Source organism: Micrasema longulum, unplaced genomic scaffold, assembly GCF_059751315.1.
Source record: "Micrasema longulum isolate JH-2025_06_02 unplaced genomic scaffold, ASM5975131v1 h1tg001542l, whole genome shotgun sequence".
Lineage (NCBI taxonomy): Eukaryota > Metazoa > Arthropoda > Insecta > Trichoptera > Brachycentridae > Micrasema > Micrasema longulum.
Genome location: NW_028278725.1, coordinates 24,369 through 49,241, shown reverse-complemented (window position 1 = coordinate 49,241; position 24,873 = coordinate 24,369). Strand labels below are relative to the sequence as shown.

General features: G+C 32.9%; 1 protein-coding gene across 3 annotated transcripts in view; it reads left to right on the top strand.

Annotated features, from left to right (window-relative positions):
• Positions 1 to 24,873, top strand: part of LOC148274968 (cadherin-86C-like) — a 33,489-nt gene that overhangs the window by 3,971 nt on the left and 4,645 nt on the right. For 2 of the 3 annotated variants that reach the window (XR_015824146.1, XM_088236359.1), the window contains exons 2-12: positions 12,479 to 12,669; positions 15,280 to 15,524; positions 18,039 to 18,122; positions 18,395 to 18,520; positions 18,604 to 18,868; positions 22,645 to 22,837; positions 22,924 to 23,167; positions 23,336 to 23,921; positions 24,008 to 24,359; positions 24,449 to 24,578; positions 24,693 to 24,823. Coding sequence is in view for 2 of the 3 variants with exons in the window: in XM_088236359.1 (XP_088092485.1) it covers positions 12,479 to 12,669; positions 15,280 to 15,524; positions 18,039 to 18,122; positions 18,395 to 18,520; positions 18,604 to 18,868; positions 22,645 to 22,837; positions 22,924 to 23,167; positions 23,336 to 23,921; positions 24,008 to 24,359; positions 24,449 to 24,578; positions 24,693 to 24,823 (2,547 nt within the window). In the remaining variant the exon portion in view is untranslated. Of the gene's footprint in view, positions 1 to 12,478; positions 12,670 to 15,279; positions 15,525 to 18,038; positions 18,123 to 18,394; positions 18,521 to 18,603; positions 18,869 to 22,644; positions 22,838 to 22,923; positions 23,168 to 23,335; positions 23,922 to 24,007; positions 24,360 to 24,448; positions 24,579 to 24,692; positions 24,824 to 24,873 lie in introns of those variants that run through there. The other variant, XM_088236360.1, reaches the window with a different exon arrangement.

Here is a 24,873-nt window from a genome sequence, read left to right as displayed (position 1 = left end):
GAGGTGGATTTGCAATGACGCATTCAATTACACAATTGCATAAGTTTGCTTTATAATTACTCAGATAAGGAAATTATTTATGCAGCGATGCATCCCCATTATAACAATGCACAAAGCCTAGTAACCTACCCTTGACGAACTATCAGTGTAGTTCTCTAAGGCGGGTAAGGGTCGCGTGTAGAAACATATTCCCTAACTGATATAAACTTTAAATGTGAAACACAGAATCACAACTGCATTTCAAAATACAGGGTAATTCAAAATGGACTCAATTTTATAACTGTATAATTTAAACTAGTTGCAAATAAGCAATGTGATTTAATTGCATTTGATAATTTCTAAATTAGGTTAAAAAATACATAGCAATAAATGTTCGACGTGATTTTCTTTCACTACACTGGAACTACAAACATGTAATCCTTCCGCAGAGTTTTTGACCACTTATTTTATTTACTATTTAGATTGTTCAAATATTAGGAAATAGTAATGTACGAATTTGTCTCCATAATTTGCACTGTAACATTTGCATTTTGCTTTTTTTTGAATTTTTTTTTTGCACCACAACAGGCCAGGAGGCCTAATTACAGTGGTGAATTACATCACAGAGCACCCAGGCTTGAGAATAATCACATTTTATTTTTTGTGTTCTCACCGGGAATCGAACCCGGAACCTTCCGTGCGTGAGTCAAGCGTCTTGACCACTACACCACGGAGGCCGCCACATCCCTCGCTATCCGCAGTAAGAACTTTGATCAGCTCCTTTACATAAACAAAATAAACTACCAAGCACTAAATTATTAATCAAATCAAATCGAATTTATTGAATTTAAAACAAATTATGTAAATTATTGTATTCAATTGATTATGATAATTTACATAATAATGTATTACTATCAAACGTAAGAAAATTGAACGTATGGCTGTCTCGTAAGTATACATATAAAAATCGGATATTCCTTTTTTGACATCTAAACATTTTACTATCATTAAGTTCATGCAATTATGGAAAGCGGGCCGATAAAAAATAATTACATATTGAATTGGAATTTCAACTGAAAAGAGACACACGATGCAATAAAGAGACTGCAAAGTCTGTATACTTACGAGTGTTAAAAGGATTTTATTGATTTTCTCAATCCAAAAATTTTCTTGCTAATTTTCTAACCAATCAATAACAGTCAAAATTTCAGAAAAGTTCCTCAGGAAATTGTAACTAGTAAACTTGGATATAAATTAGGATAAACATTTTGGAGATAAATTTAAGTAAGATATTCCTGGAGTGAATCAAGTCAAATAATTTATTCAACCCTTATTATTTTTAAAAAAATACATTGCATTTTCATTAAAACTTTTGCAAATAATACATTACATTAATCGTATATCTACCTAAAAATAATGGTCAACGCTTGATAACCGCTTTAGCAAAGGCGTTAACAACGTCACTCACATTCAAATTCTCTAAAATATAATTGCTAGGGTATCCATAAAAAATCTTAAAAGGCGTCTTTTTAATTATAAAAAGGCACGAACGTCTCTCCTTGAGGAACCTTAAATTATTTTTTAAGGCATTCTATTTTTATAAATGCCCTCACCAATGTTAACGTGAACAGCACTCAAACGTCGCGAACTGGTCGGTCTTTTATTTTATTTGTAAATATCATACTTTAATATAACAAAGGCTTTTTAAAAATTTCACTGTAGATGTATTTTTTATGGATATTTCGTCAGGATCGTAGAACGACGGATGTGCGAAAAATGCGACACTGACTTTCTTTTATATTTAATCTTGAAAAATTATATAAAGGCTTTTTTCCGGGTTTGAAAAAAATATATAAATAACTTGACCAAGTGTCAAATGATACACTTTTGTATTTTTCAAGTTGTGACATAAATTGTAAAAAAAAAAAACGTTTTTATGTAAAGTTGAATGAAATCACATGTGTCGTTGTTCTACGATCATGACGATTTGAATTTTTTACTTTAAATTTTTTTCCTGTAATATGGAATTTATGTATGGATACTCAAACAAATCATCCAGATTAAAATTCTTTTCAACAGAACGCTACTTAAAAGATATATTTTATTATAATTTTCATCAAAAACACTGTGGGGATCTGCCGATATAAACCCAACGATTCTTCACTATTACTTATTCTAAAATGATAATCTTAATTTGAAGGTTTACCACTGTCGTTAAAAATTTTCTCTTTGCCCCGTTTTGCGTTTCAAGCTTTTCGTGACCTTATTCGGAGAAGATGATTTAAAAACAGTGGTTTTGTAAAATATCGTATTTAATTTTATGTGTAGGATTCCTCCGACACTATATCAGACGTACCCTAAATGCATGTGTCGAAGGTAACCCATGAATTATAGATGTTTATTTTTACATGTGAATTAACATTAAACAATCATCCATATATTATGTGTCTTATAAATAATGCCCCATTTAAAACACTGCATTGTATGAATATGGACATACGAGTACATAAAGGAAACCTATTTTCTCTTACATGAACTTTTTGAAAAATTATTGCGAAAATAAGCACAACATAATATCCCATATATCTTTATGGACAGTACGTTGCGCGTTGGCGCCGTACTGTCAACTTTCAGCTTAGGTTAGTATTAACTGCTGGGGCCTTTTGCTATTTTATGCTGAATCTGAAAACATTTTAATGTGGAATTGTAATATGTCACAGGTCACCTGTCAAAATTGTGCCATCTCTACCCTATATTCGTGCCATTTAAAAAAATATGATTTAATACTTTTACTTTTATATATTGTATTATAAAAGGTAGTTGTGCGGAATAATAAATAAATAACTTGATATTCCAAGTAAAAAACTTTATTTCTTTCGTTGTTTCTGCCTGCTTAGCGATTTATTTAAATTTTTGTTTTTAATTGATTTTTTAAGCGTTATTTTATTTATTTCTCATTTTACCTATCTTACCTTTGTTCATTAGCAAGTAGGTACTATTAAGAAAAATGTTTTGCCTAGTCTCTTCGATTGCGCAATATAATTTTATACTAAATTTACCCTACACCTAAGACCTACGAGGTATTGAAATAATCCCTTATCATGGTTGAAGGGCTGCTTAAAAGTTTTGAGCGATGAATTTCAATCCGTTTGAGCCTAATCCATTAATAATTGATTCGTTTGCGATATTTTCTCGTATGTAGGTACTTCCTTGTATAAGTAAACTAAAACTTTTTTATCACATGTATTTAAGTAATATATTATTGCATGTCAATCAAACTCACGTACTTGATTTAATTGATTATTCGAGCGCACATAAAATCAAATATTTTCCACTATCAGTATTCAGTATACTTGAGATAAAAACGTGCTTTTATAATTAGTATTTTGCATTAAGTAAAGCCCGGTTGGCGCCACTAAATATTCAGATGCAAGAATGTTGCTCCAATAATTTATTCTCAGCCTCAAACATACGCGGCTGTTTAAAAATTCAAGGATCTACGTTGTGAAGGCGAACGTTTATTCAATTAGTTTAGTAATTATTTATTGGTCGTCGATATCAGGGAGCTATTAGGCACGGTTGTCTCTCCGATCGTCAAACTCAGAATTTACTAAAATCGAAATGTTAATTTTGTAATTAAAAACCGGTCGAAGATTTGATTGTTACAATATTTTGACATTTTAAACCACTAATCCTCGGTGGTCGGAGTTAGAAAACCAATCGCATTATACTAATGCGAGTCTAAGTGACGATAATAATTTAAGATGAGTCCATACATGTTATTTTGAAGATTTCAAAATGATTTTGTAATAAACTTAACTCTTTCACACCGTCGTCATCTTCAGCCATTTATCTAATAGGTGTAAAAATCTTATTTCACTATTCTTTTCTCTTCGTTTGATAATCTATCATAATCCAATTTTTCTTTTTATCGTTATCATTTGACTTGTGTTTGTGACGGCTGCCTGTTACTACCATCTTTTCTTTAATGTGTTATTTTCCTGCTTATTGTTAGTTTATTTGCTAATGACTACACACCTAAGTATTTTATAATTAATAATACGAAAGTATTCAGAGTACAATTTGTTGTTAATATATTTGACATTTAGTGGTTTTAAATTTGGCATTCTAAAATCTAAATTGTTCCCCAATTACAAATAACATGTGGAATTGGATTACCGACACGAGTTTCAGGGGAATAACGACAGACTGGGTGATGCATTGTCGATAAGCTTCTTACAAATGAATACTATTTTAGCATTGTGCTTTATTTATGCATTACTGAGGCAGCTTTTCTTTGACTTGTTGACTTCTCTTCACGTTTCTGTCATCCCGGGACACGGACTGCCTTGAGGGTACAAGCGTGACTCTCGACCGATGAATTCGTGAGACCTTTCAATTTAAATGGGGAAAACTAAACATAAATAACACAAATTATAAAAATAACTTGTACCCAGAAGTTTAATTTATTATATATTTTAATTCATCTTTTGTTTTGAAACTGATTATGGGTGAGTAACGAAAGGTGATAAGTAATGTAATGTATTATATAAATAAAAGACGAGTGATACTTTAATCCACAAATTTGAAATATCCAGTGACCGGTTTCATCGCTTTCGCGACATCTTCGAGACTGGTATCTTTATTAAAGAGTTCAATGTATTTTTACAAAACAGAGGAAAGGATAGAGAATTCAAAGTTATATGAAAGTGAATTAAATGAAGTTATTTTTATCTTAAGGATCATTATCAAAATTGTTTCGGGTTAACTAATGAGTCGATATAATGTTATTTTAATGAACAATATTTTGAGTTTGTCCAAATTTTTGTAGACAAGGACTGGATTTAACTCCCTGGGGAGCTGTTAACATTAATCTTTTATTTCTTTTCTTAAGCTCTTTAACTTCACAAACATCAGCAAATGAAAGAATTGAAGGAATATAGATGTTCAAATATGGGCAGAATGGTGAATGTTACACAGTGTGTAAAGTGGCCAATGACAGGTCATAAGCCCTGTAGATGCCTAGACTTCTATATTGCCTTCTTAAAAATGTTCTTCATCTCTGTTATAATCTGTTAATTGTTTTAATGAGTTTAAGTATTTTATTTTTAGTGCCCCATCCTTCGTGAGTGTGATTTTTGTCAATTATGACATCTAAAAAACAAAGGGTAAAAAGTCATTAGTAAAAATTGATTACAATGGGTAAAGTAATGGAGAATGCACTTGTGTTATCTGTTCATTAAGTAATTCTACGTCAGGTTTATTTTTTAAATGTAATATATTTCACATAGTCGTACAAATAAAATTTAAACACCTAGTTAAACCTTAACTAATAAACAATATACGAGTACATACCAAAATAATTTCAAGAAAAAAACATTTTTATAAAATTCAGACACTTTTCGATCACATTCTACGAGTATTTACGTATATGGATGTTTGTTTTTGAATAAAAATCATCGCCATCGATAGACCCAGCATCCCTAATTTCTTTTGGCGACTCATTAAACATCTTTAGTCCTTTATGATACATATTATTTTGAGTTGCCTGGATTTTTGTTTTAGGAAGTCTGAAACCTTCACCTCCCCTTGTAGGATTTTGATGAATTTCGTTATTACGCTAAACATCACAAAACATGTAATCGGACAAAAATTTATTCTTTAATTTAAATATTAACACTAAAGTATTTAAAGTGACTGTTTGCTTCACCGAAAGCATTTTCAGTACCGTCAACACATTATGTCGATTTTTTGTATATTTGCCACATCTCAATATTGTCCTCATTCCACCCCTATTCTGAGCTTTCTGCATTACATTTAATTGATTTTCAGTGCTCAGAAAGAGAACACTAGAACAATAATTGAAATCCGGTAAAACGATTTTCTTGGATATTAGATAACTTTAATTTAAATTGATATTTTTTTAAATCTATTTAAAAATCTCTACTTAAAATGTGATGCAAATTTTAGCTGATTATCTATTATAACCCTAAATATTTTATTTCTTTTACTTCATCTATATTTTCCCCTTGATTTTTAGTTTATTGCATTGTTTTGTATTCACTTTTTGAAACATTTAATTTTAATTTATTTATACCCAACCAATAAGATATTTGATTTATATATATTTGCATCTCATTGCAAGCACCATTAACAATGTTTTCAGCTGCATAGAGTAGTATCAACGGCAAAAAGTTTAACAGAAGATTATTTGAAGCGTTAAAAAATATCATTTATATAAATAATAAAAAGTATCGGCCCCAAAATGAATCCCCGTGGAACTCCTAGATTAGAAGTTTTTTCGAAAGATAGTGCATTTCCAAATGTTGTTTTTTGTGTTATATCATTTAAATTATCAGTAAACCATTTTAGCTCATTATTGTCAATCACAATTCTGTTTAATTTACACAATAGTCTACTTCTTTTGATTGTCTCGAATGCTCTTTTGAAATCTAAGAAAATGGCTACTTAATATACACTCTTTACTATCAATACAATGTTTCCATTGATTTATAATATAATTTACTGCAGTTTCACACGAATATCTGTTTCTAAATCTAGATTATTCACTAACTATTTTTTTAAGGTATTTAATAAGCTGTTCTTTCACTATATACTTAAGGACTTGTTCATATTCAAGTGACCAACGGGTCGTAAACGTACAAGTCTGAAATCTTACTTTGCATTGTCGACTTTTGGTATTATGATAAATCCCGTTCCGCTGAATCTTCTCGATTAAAACAAAAGCACATTATTTTATAAACTAAAATAATAAACACGTTTACTAAAAATGTTATTATTTATCATACGACAAAATAAGATATTTTTAATTAATTACTGTTTAACAAAGTATTCATCAAGAATTAATTACGAAGATTAATTCAAATTCTAATAAAATTTATCATTGCATAACTTTAAGGCTTTGATCGTAAATTAGTTTGTTTTTTTTTTTGATTAACCGAGTGGTCACATTACTAGAATTATTTAGGTAAAGTAAGGTGTAAAAATAAAACGTTTGTTTTGAAATTGAATTGTAGATCGCTTTGTTGATCCGGATTATAAAAAAAAGAGTTTCCTACACTCACAACACTAGATTAAAAACTAAGGGCTCCCCGAATTACAAATTACTTCGGAGAGCGAACATTAAATTGCGTTATTACAAGGTTGTTCAATGATCTCCCACAAACTATCATCAACAAGAAAAATATTCAAATGAAAAAAAAATAACTGAAAAAATATAAATAGGTGCGAAGGTTTTCACGGTCACTGTTATCAATATTATGTATCTTTTTTGGGTAATACCGTGTATATTGGATTTGATCCGACGTTTCGGCTACCATTGCAGGAGCCATCTTCAGGGAAAACTGAAGATGGCTCCTGCAATGGTAGCCGAAACGTCGGATCAAATCCAATTTACACGGTATTACCCAAAAAAGATACATAATATTGAAAAAATATATTTTAAATACTTTATAGTGCCTGTTAATAAATACATTTGTATACTATAAATAAAATAATGTAAAATAAACCTGTCATAAAAAAAATGTTCCCTACCGAAAGTCTTTAGACTTAGTGGGTAACAAATTGTTATATGTATTTTAAACTATTAAATAAACGCTGCTCTGCAGCACTGAAACTGAAATTAGCCTACTGATATGACATGCTAAAAAGATTTTTTTTTTATATTTTAAATAAAATTTAATAACTCAAAATGACGGGTTGTGATACCATGTGTAGTATTGTGGCTATTTACGACTTAAATAAAATAGTCCCCCAATTAAATTATTTAGTTAAAAAAATATTTGTTTTAATATTTTTTATTAAAAATAATGTATATAAAAAAGTTAAAAACCTTTGTATGTATATAAAAATAAATATAAATAGTTATTGAAAATTTTGCTGTACTAGCACACTTTTTTCGATTTTTATTATTTTTGATCAAGAATTGTTAATAAATAAAAAAAAGTACTTGGATATTGTTGGCTACCGTCCTAAAACTATTTTTTTGTTATCAAATACACGCCTTCCAATATATTTTTTAATACTATATTATTTTAATTATATCAGTATGTTTTTTTCTGATTTTACTCGTATCTCGTATCTACTTCACCTCTGTAAATAATTTAATATACAATATATTGCTACTCACGAAAACTCAGTAATAAATTGTACCTTAACATACAATGTAGGTATGCAGGTATAGGTTTTATCGATTTACTTGTAACGTAATAGGGTCAGTTTTCCATTAAAACATCAATAATGAATAACCCTCGGACACTGAAAACGCTGGTGTTGAAAATGTTTTATAATGAAATACGGTCAATAATGTACGTGATGTGATGTGAACACAATACATGTTGTGCATGTGGATGCACTAGTTTTTTTATCCTACAAATAGGGCATGTGCGGTAGATAGCTATTGTGAAAAATAGAGACTTATGACTCCCAATATGTTGTAGAATATTACTATTTTTTACACCGAATATTATAATGGGTAATAAATAGACCTGGTACTCCTATGCTAGCTACTACATCTAGAGCTTTACTTATAAACCTGGGCCCCGATTATAAAGGGAAGTTGTTATCCATCTTCAATTTAACCTATAATTGAACATGTTTAGAAAAAAAACTTGTATGCATATTCCGCTTTTCAAACAGAAAACTTAATTTTACTTTGCAGATAAAATTGAAAATAAATTTTAACTTCCCATTAGAATACGGGTTTAAAGTTATTTCTAGGCACAGTGGTAGAATAGGGGTGGAAATACCATGGTTTTTCCATCTGTATTGTACCATAAGTCTTAAGTTTTTGTTTACGTATTGTTAGACATATTTTGATAAGAACCAGCGCCTTCTCTGACAGAAGGATACTCGTAAACATTATTGTATCTACCTACAATGCGTAGGCATATAATTTATGTTTTATTATGAACAATTTGTATAGATGGGCACACAATTTCATTCGTTACCAGTCAGATATATAAAACGGTGTCTATAAAACACTTTCGTGCAATAAACGCGTGAATAATCAAAGTCTCCACACAATACTGGGTGGGTACCTACATAATTTCAGTTTGACCGGTAAAAATGAACGGTACTTCATCTCTTTAACCGCTCTGCTAGCCTGGTAATATAATATTTGAATGAAAAATGTTTTATTTCTCACGCGTGTCATTTGAAAAGTCAATAAATAAAAACTGGGTCATAAAATGGAAATGTTTTAGTTTACTTAATTAATCGGCCATAAGGAACCTCTTTTATGCAAATAATAATAGGTTGCGACTAATCGCGAGCTCTCGTGTATGGCAACATTTATCACGTTTTCTGTTGCGGGTGTGCTGCACGTGAATGAAAGAAAATGGAACATGTCCGCTAAAAACTTTCCTATAAACAATGTAAAGGATTATATTGATGTTTTATACCTCCTCAAATGTATTATTCGAAGGCAATCCACAGAATTCATATAATAAATCTAACAGTTTTTCTACAGAAATATTATTGTAATTTACTCAAGTTCACCAACTAATAACGTAATTGCGATAGTTTAAATATATTTTTTTCATAGTTCAATAATTTATATAAAAACTTAGCCACGTGTATTAGTCAACCCGAAAAATTTTGTTAATGATCCTTAAGACAAAAATAATTTTATTTAATTTACTGTCATATAATTTTGAATTCTCTATCCTTTCCTCTATTTTTATTTATTTATTTATTGTGGATAACTTATATAGCGCCATTTTTGTAATAAAATACCTCAAGGGCGCTTTACATGGTGATTCTATTGTTAAGTTAATTTAATTGAAGCTTTAAATTTGTAATTTAATTAAAATAATTTATTTTGTTGTCACGTGCTACGGATTTATTCAAATGATTTAGAGAACAAGTGGGTTTTAAGTTTTTTCCGAAACATCACTTCACTTTCACAGCCTCGCACCTCTGCTGGGAGAGCATTCCATGCCATAGGGCCTGCGACCGCAAATGCGCGCTCACCAAATTTAGTGCGCTGTTTGCGTAGAGGTATAATAACTTTTCCTCTCGCCGTAGACGTAGCTGATCTAAGCGTGAGACGCCTGTCAGCTAGTTCATCTGGAATGCATAGTTCCCTTAGATATTCCGGAGCCGAGTTGTGCAGTGACTTATACATAAGCCAACAGAGTTTGTATTCGACCCTCTGTGGAAAACGTAGCCAGTGTAGTTCCCGAAGTAGTGGAGTGATATGACTGAACTTAGAGATTCCGAAAATAAGTCTCGCTGCGGCATTCAATACAGATTGTAGGCGAGTCATTTTGTTCATTGGTAGACCTGCATAGATACCATTACAATAATCGACTCTAGACACTACAAACGCATTTATTAATTGACGGGCGGCATCAACCGGCAAATTTTTGCGTATGCATTTAATTTGTTTCAGCTGGTAGAAGCATGAACTTATCGTTCTACTAATTTGAGCGTCAAGAGATAGGTCAGAATTGAGTAAAACTCCCAGTAGTTTAACGGTGGGTAAAACGGCACTCCCTACATTGGGTAGAGCCGTATCCTGGATCAAATTCTGTCGTCTGGCTGAAGCCACCCACAGTTGTTCAGTTTTTGATGGGTTTAATGTTAGTCTGTTTTCAGCCATCCAGTTTCCTATTTTCTTGATGCATCCATCAATTAAATTGACAAGCACACTTCTCTCGCCTGGTTTGCAATAATAATAAATCTGCGTATCATCTGCATAGCAGTGCGACCACAATCCACATTCTTTGATAATGTTCTCTATATCTTTAGTGTAAAGGAGATAGAGAAGTGGTCCGAGTACTGACCCTTGAGGCACTCCTGTAGACACCCGAAAGTTGGTTGAGCTTTTACCCTGGAACACGACTGCATATTCTCTTTTATTAAGATATGAACTGAACCACATATGTGCCTGATCACGGATACCATAAGTTTTCTCCAGACGTTCAAGCAAAATATTATGGTCTACAGTATCAAATGCAGCACTCATGTCCAGAAGAGCCATCAACACCAGATTACCAGAGTCCACCGACGTTATAATGTCAGACAGTACTCTTATCACTCCCGTCTCCGTGGAATGAAAACGTCGGTATGCCGATTGCCTTACCGAAAATAAAGAATTCCGCTCGATATAGTTAACGAGCCTGTGAGAAACTATTTTTTCTAGTATTTTTGATATGATGGGAAGATTTGAAATAGGGCGAAAACTGGAAAGATCTTCCACATCTAGTTGGGAATTTTTTAAAAGTGGAGTTACATTTGCTTTTTTTATGGCTCTCGGAACAATGCTGCGCTCCATGGATGTATTAAATAAATCTGTTAAAAATGGAGCTAATACGTTGATGCATTTTTTCAAAAGCCATGTTGGCATCGGATCTAATATACATTGTTTGTTGGGTAATGCCGCAACAATTTTTTTAACCTCATTTATAGACGTTGGTTCAAATTTACTGAATTTTTGAAGGGCATTATCTAAAATTACAGGTTTTTTCGCTGAACTACACGCCAGTCTGATTTTTTCGACTTTATTTGTAAAAAAGTCGGCAAAATCAGTGGCAGTAGCGCTTGTGTTAGATGTCTCTGCTATACAGTCACCACGAACAGATTGAAGGCTTCGCCAGAGTTGTTTTGGAGACTTTTTCTGTTCAGTGATTTTGTATAAATTACATTGAACTCCTTAATAAAGATACCAGTCTCGAAGATGTCGCGAAAGCGATGAAACCGGTCACTGGATATTCCAAATTTGTGGATTGAAGTATCAGTCGTCTTTTATTTATATAATAAAACATTTACTGGTATTTTAATGGTATGGCTCATTTCAGACGGCATTGTAAAATTACTAATGTTGGATTGATTTTTAGGAGTACAATTTTTTTATGTTAATTTATTTTCCACACTTATCTGCTAAAATCTGCTGGCAGGAAAGTTCCTCCACTTCTGTTGTTTGCTTTGTGATTTTATCCCGTTCCTCTGCTACCCTGATGAAAGAATTTGCGAAGCACAAAATCTGCCGAACATTTTTGGGCGTGGTTGGTGGTTCATTTTTTCTACGTTTCACTTTTATGGCGAGAGGACAATTTTGTTTGCCTTGTGATTTTATCCAGATCTCCTCTGCTACCCTAATAAAACAATAACTGCAGAACAAATCTGCAGAGCATAGTGGTGGTTCTCATTCATTATTTCTACATTTTCTTCATTCTCCTCGCTTATCTGCTACCCTGATTATTTTTACATATTACTCTGCATACAATTTTATTATTGCGAGATGTCTGTTGTGAGTTTATCCCAGTGCGGATTACATAATATTTTACAATTATTTTTGCGCAGTACACATATGCAGTACATTTTGAAGCGTGGTGTTCGTTCACCTGATTATTTTTACACAATCTGCATACAATAATTCTAGGGCAGAAGTGTCTTTTGCCTTGTGATTTTATTTCGGTCCCTGTTACCCTGATATAACGATTTGTAACATAACATGATTTTTTTCCATTCACAGAACATTATGGCGCGCGGTGCTCTTGGTAGCGATGTGTGCGGGTCCCGTACAAACTGGCGATCCCGTGTTCGATGCTGCTACCTTGATGAGGTTGGTGTTGGTGCCTGCAGACGCGGCGGTCGGGTCGGTTATCTACAGGATACGCGCTCATGATCAAGATTTTGACTATCCGCTCCATTTTGACATGATTGGTAAGTCAAAAATTAAATAGGCACATAAATAATAATAACCAAGAAATTAATATGCAAATTCATACTCATTTTGTATTTTCCAATGAATTGCTTATGTCTAAAGTCAATCAGTCAAATACAGTTCTGGATGTGAAATAGAACCAGAACCTTGGGGTGCTATTATGAATCTTCTCACGGGGAAGGGAAGACTTCTACTTGATGATTTTTATTTTTAGCATGCGATTACACTTTGCTTCATACTAATGATGAAACGTCATATGTAAAATAAATACGAACACGTGAAACCAAACATGATGATTTTCATTTAAAACATCATCGCGACCAAGCATTACACAAAACATTAAGAGTAATTGGTTGAATTGACCAAATCTTGTTCGTTGTTTACCCTTTTAAAAAACATATTAGGCGTTTAATTATCAGTGTGGCTGTATCTGAAGTAAAGAGTAGTCGCATGTAAAAAATAAAAATTTTCAAGTAGAAATCTTCTCTACGCCCGCGAGAAGATTCATAATAGCACCCCAGGGTTCTGGTTCTATTTCACACCCAGAACTGTATTTACCCTGGGCGAGTGCTTTCGACTCAATGGCTGTTCTCAGCTAAAAATCCTGAATGAAGAAATCGAGTGGAGATAAGCCCATCTCTGGACTGGCACCTTTAGCGTAAGACTGATCACCTTACCTTCATGTAAAAGGTCATAAAAATACGCAGATTTGGTTTCAAAGCCCTATGCACCACTGGAATTGAAAGGGGAATGATGTTGATGATAATGTTCAAACTCGAAAATGTTGTTCATAAACCAAGAATAGTTTGTTTTTTTAACATATAATCATTTTTACTTCCCACCCAACCCTAAATGCATTTTTTGTACTATAACAGGCCAAGAGGCCCAATGACAGTGGCGAATTACAGCAACTAACACCCAGGCTTAAGAAAAATCACATTTTAAATTTTTGTGTTCTCACCGGGAATCGAACCTGGAACCTTCCGTGCCTGAGTTAAATGTCTTAACCACTACACCACGGAGACCGCCTGCGGATGATTGTACATATCTAATGGTTGTCTAACCTTTATATTTTAAAACAATATTTTTTTGTGTGAAATTTTATATTTTATGATGTTGCCATATTAACATAATATGTAACAACAGAAATCGAGATTATTTTTGAAAAGGAAGTATGGAATTCTAGACATTTACAGGGTTTATGACCTGGCATTAGTAGCCAATCACTGGTCATAAATGCCTGGACTACCAAATTCCCTTATCTAAAATGTTGTCCACCTACATAATATGTTGTAACATGATAATCATGATAGAGGGTGAAATTCAGTCCTTGTATACAAACATTTGGACAAACTCAAAATATTGATGTTGTTATATTTTATGATCTTATACCTGAGTGTGGTCTAGTGCTGTTTGTTCATGGGTTATTCAAGTCCCACTTTAGTTACGGTATTAGCATGTCCGATCAACTTTAATTCTAATTCACATCATAGACAGAGTTCGATTTACAATCTCAATGACTGTGTTCAAAGTTCTTAGCAATCATAGATGACTTGTCAAACTGAATTTCAATTTGGCTCTTGAGATAGATAATTAATTAAATCGTTTTGTATATATTATGTAATATTTATGTTAGTAGATGATAGTAACTTAACTAAAGATACACATATTAGCTTTAAATATATTTATGCTAATGGCTTATTTGAATATATAACGAGTTTGATATAAAATATTTACCATATTCTTCTTGGCAAAATAAATTGGTGAAACCTTTCTGGATTTTTCTCATTTCTTTCTCATTAATTTCTATGAGTATTATAATGGATTTCTGTATAGTTAAGAATTCGAAAAACTCAATCAAATTAGAAAATCTTTGATGATATTATGAAATCTATTGGGCAGTGATAGACGCAATGAAAAGTAAAACAAAATGGTGAAGGTACGTCATTCGAAATAAAATTTATGTTCTACAAGACATTGTGTTTGCTTTTACGTTACTTAATTTATTTTTTCGATTACAAGCCTTCAAAATGGAAAGTCAAGTGGACGAAAGTGAGCATTTTCGACACCTCTTTCTAATCGCGTTAAATCGAAGGACTGAAGCTGCCAAAGCTGCTCGCGGTATTTGCACAGTACACGGTGAAGATGCTATGAGTTATTGACTAATTTGTTTTTAAAAAAAAAATATTTATGATTTTTTTAAAACCCGTTAGGGTACCATAAGAAATATTATGAGGCCTAGTCATGTTGTGTCTTATCTGGTAAGTGTAGTCATGACGTATTTTTTCACTTTCCAATTATCATGTATCTGCTCACTTTCATCTGCCTAACATTCTATTTTGAAGGCTTGAAATAAAATAAAAAAAATAAATGTAACGTAAAAGCAAACACAATACCTATTAGAGCAGAAATTTTTGTTTCGAATGACGTACCTTTACCAGTTTTGTTTTACTTTTAGTGCTCATTTTTAAATTTGAAAAAAAAACGGTCACGACAATAGGTACATGTTTATTTTATTGTGTACTAAAATAAAATATCCACAGGGATTTTGCATCATACAACTAAAGGACTGACGCGTCAATGACCTCTTTGCATTTCTGTTCTCCCAGGAGAGACCGGTCGCTCTGACGTTTCTGTAGAGACACTCCCATGTACCCGCTACAACTCCGTCTGTCAGGCGAACGTCATTCTTCAGCGGAGGCTGGAACCAGGGAGGTATGTGGACTTCAGGGTGTCTGTCAGGAACACCAAGGGACGGACCAATAGAATATCTTGCTCCATTACGGCCACAAACGCCACCACTCCACGAGACACTATCTTCCCGCATATCCCGGCTCTCATAATGGTACCGGAGGTAAGAGAAACCGAATTTACGATCAAAATATTAATTGTATAATAAACGTAGGTAATGAATATCGATAATTTTGCATGTGATTTCGTACAATGTTATATTTTAAACACGTGCACAAAATAGAGCAAATCGCTACTTACATTCAAAAGGGCCACAAATCGAAATTTGACGTTTTTTAGTAAAGCCAATCAAAGTTTTTAACCCAAGCACTAAATTTTTTTAGTAATCTTCCTTTTTATATACATTTAAAAAATATAATTAGATGCGTTTTTTAAAGTTGTATCTATCTACTTATGGAGTTTTGTGCTATCACCTGAGAAGTTAGTTACCAAAACGCAAATTGCCAAAACGGCTGTTGTGCGATTTGGGTAATTTATAATGCAAAGTCCATGAGTCTTTTTTTTATGGAAAAATGTGACTGATTTAAATCTCATTTTTACAGTAAAACAAAATTTCGGGGTTTTCGATATGTGGCCCCTTTAAATTTAAGTGGCGAAATAAGAAATCACACAAATAAAATGAAATTGCCATTTTATCCAACAATACTTTAATTCGATCTATTTTTTAAGCTTCCTCTCGTTTGCAATTGTAAAATAATTAAGACTTGCAAAATAATGTTTAACAAAATGTAATTTCAGTGCCGAAATACGGCATTTATTGGCAAAAGAAAAAAAAATACATACTGAAATTAAAAAGTAATTGTTTGACATGTAAAAATTACATTCATACAGCACTCATTATTAATTTAATTACCACATTAGTAAAATACCAATGAGTGTGTTTATTTCTGCCAAAATGTCAATTTGAATTACCTGAATTTCCATTTTTAACATTACAAAACTGTATGCCGATCATGCAACTAGTATATAACTTACATTTGTAATAACATACTGGATACATCGTTGTGTATTTTAAATTTCGTAACCATAATATTATAATAAAACCAAACTAAAACGACCGAGTTTGTCGAGATTGAAGTAAGATAGTAACGCCATATAAACTAAAGTGAATTTATTTGTGGACCATTTCAACGGACACGACCTTCGCGGTAATTTGATCCAGATGTTTTCAAATCGCCCGCACGATCAAATAGCCCGCAGCCATGAATTCCTCTAATTTTCCACTTAGATTGGCAACCATCAACCATCATCCGCTAAATAATTATTCCTAGGAAGGGACTGAACTACACGGTAGCACCGTCGGTCGTGATAGGCAGACACGCCTGAAGCACATACGCCATCCATATAATTTAAATTGCAGAATGCTTTTCCCGAGACCCTGCACAGTGCACCGTGCTCGAGAGCATTAAATTCATTTCTCAGGAGTGAGGACTTCGTGAGAGGAGGTTAAAAGCATATCACATTCCGAAGTCCCTTTTGACATTGTTTTGAAGGCAACAATGCATTTCTTTCACGGTTCGAATTCTTAGATGCCCACGCCTGTCCGTTTAAAATTGAAATCAATTGATTGTTCGTAACATTCTTGTTACATATTATTTCAAACACAACTTGTGACGGAGCACGTATTCGCATCCGTGAATAATTTTTATTATGACAATGAAGTTTTTTTACATTGGGCGAAAAGAAATAAAGGTGTCTTGCATCTGAAATCAATTTTTTGGTCGATACTTTACAGTTATGTACGTTGTACGTCTGTTTAACCACAATAAACAGTAGTTTATGGTTCCCGGCATAAAAAAATAATGGTATCTAACTTTGATTTGGCTCAATGGTACAAAGTATTCCTGAATCTATATATAAGACAGCTCCAAGCTTAGAATTTAAATAAATGCTCGAAAAGGGGGCATCTAAACAGGAAACTGGTCGGTAATAAAGCTTGGCTTTTTATTGCTTTTTTATAGGTGTAACAAACCTTTCGTTATTTTATTCGAATATAGTGAGAAAACAAACAACATCAGAAGGTACATATTTAGATTTTGTGGGGCTAATGAATTATGCATGCCTAAAGTGTTATACCTAACACAAAAATAATACAATATATAATATAAATAGGTACTTACGAGTACATACATTTTATTTTTTTAAAATTAACTTTTAAAACAAAACACAAAAAATACAGCCATGGTGTACTATATCCAAACGGAAAGAAAATAAATACAACTGTTAAAATAGTGTATATTATAAAATTACAAAAATAAAAAGTCTGGTTCAAATACTATAGAACAATTGAGATATTGGTAAAGCTTTGTTTTAAATCACGATTTATAATGTAACTAGACTAGTTTCGGAACAGTACTATATCTTTGTCGAGGCGCAAGGTAAACTAAGTAAATATTCTCAAAACTATCGATGAGTAAGAATGCTTATTTTTAGAATGGAAAATTATCACAAAGCTATAATTAATAATTAATAATGAATAAAAATACAGGCTCCAATTAAATATGAATATCTAATATTATAAATAAATCAGAAGACCGCGTCTTTATTATTTTCATGTTTATTGTAGGTACACGTAATACGTACGTATCTAGATTTTCAATATTTTTTTCTTTTACAGGACGCCAAACGCGGCACGGAATTGGACTACATTGTCGCGAGAAAAAATCCATTACAATCAAAACCCGTTTACCTGGAACTGTGGGTAAGACTAAAAAAAGAATTCATCATTCAAACCGTGATTTGTATTCAATCTCCCCTGAAATGGGTTTTTTTTCTCGATCGGGTATTATCTACTTGCCTAAAACGTTTTGTATTCGAGAGTGTAAAACGTGATTATTTGAAGTGGATTGATTATTATTTAAAGCTCCGATAATTACTTTCAAATTTGATTCAATTGTGTGCATGTCATGAAAAATGAATTTATGTATAACGAAAGCAATTAATAAAACTAATCATTTCGTGTTTATATTAAAGGGTTCTCCGTTATTTGCGATTCGTCAAAAAATCGTCTCTCCGGAAACTACCGAGGGTACAATTTTTTTAATAGGACCACTGGATTTCGAGACCCAATCCATGTATCATCTCACAGTCCTTGCAAACGTAAGAATATTTGTCATGTTTTGATGAGATATATGGTTTTTCCACGGGCATACAAAATATACATTTCTCGGTTGTTTTTGCAGGACGCGTACGCCGAGCCGAGCCAGGATACCAGAAACATAGCAGGAATAGAGGTTGTAATTGTAGTCCAAGACGTTCAAGATATGCCACCCGTATTTACTTCTGCTCCCCCGGTAACTCACCTTCAGCCGAACTTAGTTCCGGGCGATATCGTCGTGAGGGTGCACGCCGAAGACGGCGATAAAGGAGCTCCGAGGCAAATACGTTATGGCCTCGTGTCGGAGGGAAATCCATTCACAACGTTCTTCAATATAAACGAGACTTCAGGTTTGTAAAATATTTTTTACCAAGTTCTTTCATTCGGTTCGATACACTGACGTAGGTGTAATAAATATACTAATATATACTTCATCCCTATACTAATACCCGTATGCAGAGACAAACCTTAAGGTGAGGAAAGTACATTCTATTGTCTTCACCTTCGGGTTATTCTTTGCATTCGAAATTAGAATGTACTTTCCTCACCTTAAGTTTTGTCTCTGCATACGGGTATAACTTCATCTAAGATATCGCAAATAATGCGTTGCATTCAACAATAACAAAAAGAAGAGATTGCAAATATTTCAAAAAGAGGTGTAAGAAAGGCAACTAACTACCTACAAAGTTAAGTGCCATCTTTTATGCGCTTGTAAAGCGTCTATTTAATTTTGCGTCATTGGTTCGGTATTAATTTACGAACAATAATACCTATAAATATGTTTTTTTTTTTTGGTAATACCGTGTGTGTTGGATTTGTTCCGACGTTTCGGCTACCGGTGTTTATGTACTAGTAATTTGTATCGTGTCGCAGTCGGCAGTAGGCATATTTTTATTCGTTTTTGAAGTAAGTATGTAGTGCTGGGAGCTATGCTCATGATACTTGGGTTTCTGTGTATTTCAATTGCCTCTTTTATTATTCGTGCACTACTGGGTACATATTTTTTAAAACCTTTTTTTAATGATTTAATGTAGCTTCTCTGACTGTCATTATATTCACTCATACTTTCTACTTGTTATTTTTCAGTTGTTTTTCTTCAAGTAAATTAAATTCCGGCTTGTGATTGAAAAAATAACAAACTATCCAAACTTGGTCACCTCAACCGCACCTCAATTTTTTTTCATTTTTTTTTTCATTTTTTTCATTTTTTTTTGCACCACAACAGGCCAGGAGGCCCAATTACTGTGGTGAATTACATTACAGAACAACCAGGCTTGAGAAAAATCACATTAATTTTTTTTGTGTTCTCACCGGGAATCGAACCCGGAGCCTTCCGTGCGTGAGTCAAGCGTCTTGACCACTACACCACGGAGGCCGCCAATACAAATTAGCAAATTTCTATTGTCTCATAAGCGGTGTTCATTTAAATAGGACGTAGATTTTCGTTTTTGTTTTACCGCTCTAGGGCATACAAAGCACAAAAGCACCCGTTCTTTACCTCCCAAGAATAAATTAAAGTTTTGACCTCCTTGCATAATGAAATCGGACGTAATACGTCCCTTCAGGTACGACGTACGACCGGTTGAAGGGGAGGTATAATAACGAGGAGGTGGGAACAACGGGTGCTTTACAGTCATACTTTACAGATAAGAGGTCGAGATTATAATAATATGTCCGTATAAAATAGTCAACCAAGTCTATGGCCGATGGACGTAATATGCTAAGCTGTTCACTATTTATAGGTATAATTAGGGTCATTGTGGAAAGAAAAGTTTTATTGTATTTGCCATTTACGAAATATGTAAGTATAATTTAAAATGGTTTGAAACTGAATTCGGAGTAAGTTGACAATGTAATAAAAAAAATGGCGGAAGAAAAAAATATGCCTACATACAGAGATGAGAGAGAAAAAATTAGAATATGTTAGTTGTCCGACCCACGCAAGGTCGACCAGTTTTTTGCGAACTCGATAAGCAATTTATTTGATATTCACATAAATTGCCTATCAAACACATTCACATTCCGAAGGTATTAATGTCGATCAAACGCGTGCATTTTTTATTTTAAATACATTATAATAATCCTCTGCGCAAAATTGATTTTATCAGAATTTGACGAAAACAAAGTAAAACCAAATGTCCGCCGTTTGGGAACTGAAAAAATTGGGGCATAACCTAAATAAAATCATTCAACAGGCCTATTCGTACGTAAGTACTGACCGCTTATTCCACGCACGAAATTAAGAAATATGTACATATTTATTACCTACAGAGTATATTATTAAAATTTTATAAGAATTCCAAGGTTTTCTTTATCAAAAAACGGCACGACCTACGTGGCTACATATTTACCATAATTTGCGTGAGAAAGTAAAATAATATAAAATGCTTATATTTTACAGGTCAATAATTATTATTGTGAACTGTATAGCACGTCCCGTTGTGAATCTAATAATGTATGAACAAAGTGAAGATATTTTAAAGCAGTAGTTTTTAAAACGTACAAAATACTAAAATAATATTCTCATACCCAAGTAAAATCATCGTAACAAACAACTAACTACATTTTATCGGCTGATTTTTTTAAAATCCTTAAGGAGTAATTAATATATTTTTTTTAAATATTTATATTGAGAAACAAAAGAATGTGAGTCAAACAATCGAATTTATTTTTAAAGAGATTTGTTATTATTTATTGGTCACTATCACTTAATTATCTGTTTAGCTTAGTATTTAATGTAGTTTACCAATGTATGTAAAATAATTCAAACGTCGTAATGTGTAAATTACAATATTTTGTAATGAGTATCTAATGATAATTTTAAAAACAAATTTAAGATCGCCACCTACCATCTCAGTCGAGGACAAAACATAATTACGATAATTTTCAATAAGGTAGGTAATGTTATATATAAAGGTTAAGAAAGCTACATAAAAGTACAGTAAATTACCACTTTAACAACAAAAAATTAGGTACACCTACTACATGGATATTCGCGTTAAAAACAAATTCTAGTTTAGGGGTACATATTTATGTGCCCAGACTCCAGACATTCAGACAAAACAATGTATACATAAAGTATGCATGTAGATATATGGAGGAATTCAACTATTCAACAAGCGCATTTTTACTTTCATAACTGGTTTCGAACCCACGGCTTCGTCAACGTGAGCCGTGAGCCGTGAGCCGCGAACAGGGCCTGTCGGCGGACGTATTGTTTTTAGCAGGCTGCGACAATATCCCAACCTTTTAAACCTGCTCCTTTTGAAGTGAATCAACTTTTTGTACCTAGGAAAACTTATGTCAAACGTTATATTGAAAGACAGTACGATTTGTAAATGTCATATTCCAGGGGTAAAGATAAAGATTCTTTCGATCCATGATGAAAAAACTCTATGAACTCAATGAGACTATAACGTCGAAATGACCTTCGTCAGATAAAAAATAAAGAGATCATACGATTTTGTCATTTTAAAACGGCGTTCTTTCAAAATCGCGCAATTAAAAAAAGTATTGTAAATAAACGTTGTATTAAAACCCTTAATAGACAAGATAAAAACAATAATTTTTAAAGATATTTCATACAAAAAAATTCATAAGTTTTGGATAGCTAAAATACTTCAAATAATTTCTTTTCTACCGGCAGATTATGCCTCTTGAAATTTAGATTAAATATGTATTGGTACTCGTAAAGTATAAATATAAAATATTATAAAATTTGTTTGGATCATTGTAAATAATGAATTAAACGGGAAACGTATTAAAGAAAGAGCTTATGAAAGAACCAGGTTGTAGTCCCGTGGCTAGTAGTGTCGCAGCTCATAAATCAGAGGTCCAAGGTTCGCACACCGCTCTACCACAACTTAGTTCCCAAAATAATGAGTTATTTATATGAAAATGACCCCCAAAATCCCCAAAAACCCCCAGAATCATAAAAACGCAAATATTTCTCTTGTTGAAAAAAAAAAAATTAATGTAAAATGTTGAAAATATATCTATTTTATGGTTTATTTATTGTACCTAATAGTTATTTTTAACAATGCGATGATAAAAAGCACCTTTTTTTTGGTACGGCAGAAACTCTTTGTTTGCATTATTCATTTACCAGGGTAACATAATTTTACAGGTGATGTGACTCTTGAACGCCCGTTGGACGATATTGCCGCGATTTCACACGTCGGCTCTCCTGTTCTCCTGACCGTAATAGCTGAAGAAGTAAAAATTCACCGAGAAGAACCGGAAGCGATGTCAGCCACAGTACAGTTGGCGTTCATTATGCCAGAAAGAGGGAACTCCCCGCCATATTTCGAAAACGACAAGTGAGTTTTGTGAATAAAATGATTATTAAATAAAATAAATCATTCATCGTAAAATAGTTAAATCATTAAAAACCCAACCCTTTCAGTTATATAGCGCGAATCGACGAAAATAGTCCACAAGGAACAGCTTTATTTTTCGCTGATCCATATATTCCACAAGTAAATGATGATGACTCTGGAAAGAATGGAGTTTTCTCTTTATCTCTTTCTGGGAATAATGGAACATTTGAAATATCTCCTAGTGTTGGAGAAAGAAGAGCTAATTTTCTAGTAAAAGTAAGAGATAACAGTATGCTTGATTATGAAGAAAGGCAATCGGTAATATTTCAAGTAAGTGGAGGAGTAATTTTCTTTTAAATATAATACATGGATAGTATTTTTTTATATTAAAAAAAAAATATGTTGTTTTGTCTATTCCATTATAAAAAGATATCTCCATCTCTACATAATAAATATGTAGAGGAAAATTCTCAATACTATTGTTTTTTTTTTTTTCAGATTGTAGCTCAGGAATTGGGACCTGCAACTAATTTATCCACATCAGTTAATGTTACCGTTTATTTAAATGATGTAAATGACAATCCGCCAAGTTTCTTAGAAGAAAGTTACCATGTGGAACTGGCAGAAAATGCTACAGCTGGAACAAGAGTTATTCAAGTCAAAGCCGAAGATGTTGACACAGGCGTTTTTGGAAAAATTCAATACACTGCCATATTAGGTTATTTAAACACATCATTGAATTTAGATCCAAAAACGGGTCTAATTACTATAGCAACTAATAACCATGGTTTTGATAGAGAAGCTATGCCAGATATAAGGTTTTTAGTAGAAGCAAGAGATAATGATGGAATTGGAAACAGAGCAACAGTTCCACTAGTCATTAAACTTTTGGATGTTAACGATGAAACACCAGAATTCGAGAGGCCAATATATGAGTTTATCCTCGCTGCTAATTTGAGGAACTTCACATCTCCAGCAATAATAAAAGCGATAGATAAAGATGCAGAGCCGCCTAACAACATTGTAAGATACGAAATCATCTTAGGAAACTTTGAAAATAAGTTTGCATTGAACGAAGTGACTGGTAAGTTAAAATACACATATTGTGATTATAATAAAAATATGAGTCCATCTGAATTTTCTTTGATTAAAACACATATTTCGTTTCAGGGGAACTATATTTACTAGAACCTTTGAAAAAAACCAGTCCACAAACACGAAGAAGAATAAAACGCCAATTTGGTACTGAGCAAGAATCAGAGTTCTATGTTTTAACAGCAAGAGCGTATGATCTAGGAGTACCACATCGATATTCAATGACAACAATTAGAGTATATCCTCCAGAAAGTAAAACAAGGACTATGCTATTTGTTGTTCCTGGACTTAAGCCGGATAGAGAAAAGACTGAACAAATTTTGAGTACAATTACTGGAGGAAAAGTAACGATAACAGAAATAAGGCCTTACAAAGGAACAGAGGTTGGAGTTACTGATGTCACTGCAGGAAGCAATGGAAAAGAAAGGTGCAGTATATTGTTTAATAGGGATGATTTAATTAAGTGGTGGATAAAAATTAGCATCATAAATATTAACTTTTGAAATTTATTTTCAGGAGTGTTGTTGTGGCCACCATTTTATCTACTGGTAATTCTCTAGTTGATGTCAGTCATATCCAACAGCAGTTGAATAACAACAAAACTACTGCCGCTACAGCTGCCGTAAGCTCTGATGATGCTTCTGTGGTAAGTCAAAAGACTATAATTTTTAGAGATTACTCTAAAAAAAAAAAACGGACGTATCAAATATTATATTACATCTAAGTGAAGATTTTACATATTGAATCGAATTGTTTTCAGGTTGTTTACAAGGCAGAGAACCAGGTTCTATTCTGGTTGCTAATCTTCCTTGCCATCTGCATCACCCTCGCCCTGATATCCCTCATATGCTGTTGTATATGCGATGGTTGTCCACTTTACATGCCTCCAAGGTAATTAGCGCTGCTACTAAAATTACTAAAAGTAGATAGTTGGAATGAAA